General features: G+C 35.1%; 1 protein-coding gene across 1 annotated transcript in view; it reads left to right on the top strand.

Annotated features, from left to right (window-relative positions):
* Positions 1 to 233: 233 nt before the first annotated feature.
* LOC109545563 (odorant receptor 67c-like) overlaps positions 234 to 721 on the top strand; it is a 7,709-nt gene continuing 7,221 nt past the window's right edge. The window contains exon 1 of the mRNA XM_048664388.1: positions 234 to 419. Within this exon, the coding sequence (XP_048520345.1) occupies positions 246 to 419 (174 nt within the window). The 5' untranslated portion in view covers positions 234 to 245. The remainder of the gene's footprint in view (positions 420 to 721) is intronic.

Here is a 721-nt window from a genome sequence, read left to right as displayed (position 1 = left end):
GGAGCAAACTGTTTATTAAGCATCGTTTGACTGTTTCCACACAAATTAGCTGTTTGATCAATCAACATTGTCCCTTTCGAGAAAATAGCTTGTCATTCAATTAGATTCAAGCCCTCTAATAAAGTGCAATGTCAGGGTAAGATAGCGTTGACAAACAGCCGTATTAAACATGGATAAGACTTACCGCATACTGTCACAATCCATAATTCATTTCCCACTGGACCGTACTTACACCCAAGACGTCCATGATGGAGAACAAGAGTTATCGGATAATGCAGTTGCATACAAATCTACTGAAATGTTTATTTTTATGGCCTGTTGACACGTTCAGCCCGGGCTTGAACTCATTGCTGATGTATGGAAGTTTTTGTATTAGCATGTGTTGCGGAATCCCTATTATTTCCGCTGCAGGATATCAGGTATAGTTTGTTTCATTTTTACTTCTCGTCTTCAGACAGTCGAAATCTCGCACTAGGAAAATAAAATTAGTTGCAACAAAACGCCAATTTTTAAGTAATTTTAAATACTTAATTATACATTTTGTTCCGCTTATTTAATTTGGTGACTGGTATTTTATTTGCTTTGTTAATTTACGTGTACAGGGTTATTGATTGAACTTTGGCCACCCCGTTTTTGCATCTAATTTGAAATTTAGAGAAAAATGTTAAATACAAAAGTTGTAGATACTAACGTCTAGTTTATTTTAAGATAATACCAATTG

The sequence above is a fragment of the Dendroctonus ponderosae genome, unplaced genomic scaffold, assembly GCF_020466585.1.
Source record: "Dendroctonus ponderosae isolate FM_Combo_2020 unplaced genomic scaffold, Dpon_F_20191213v2 Dpon_F_20191213_1, whole genome shotgun sequence".
Taxonomy (NCBI): Eukaryota; Metazoa; Arthropoda; class Insecta; order Coleoptera; family Curculionidae; genus Dendroctonus; species Dendroctonus ponderosae.
This window is presented reverse-complemented; position numbering and strand designations above follow the sequence as displayed.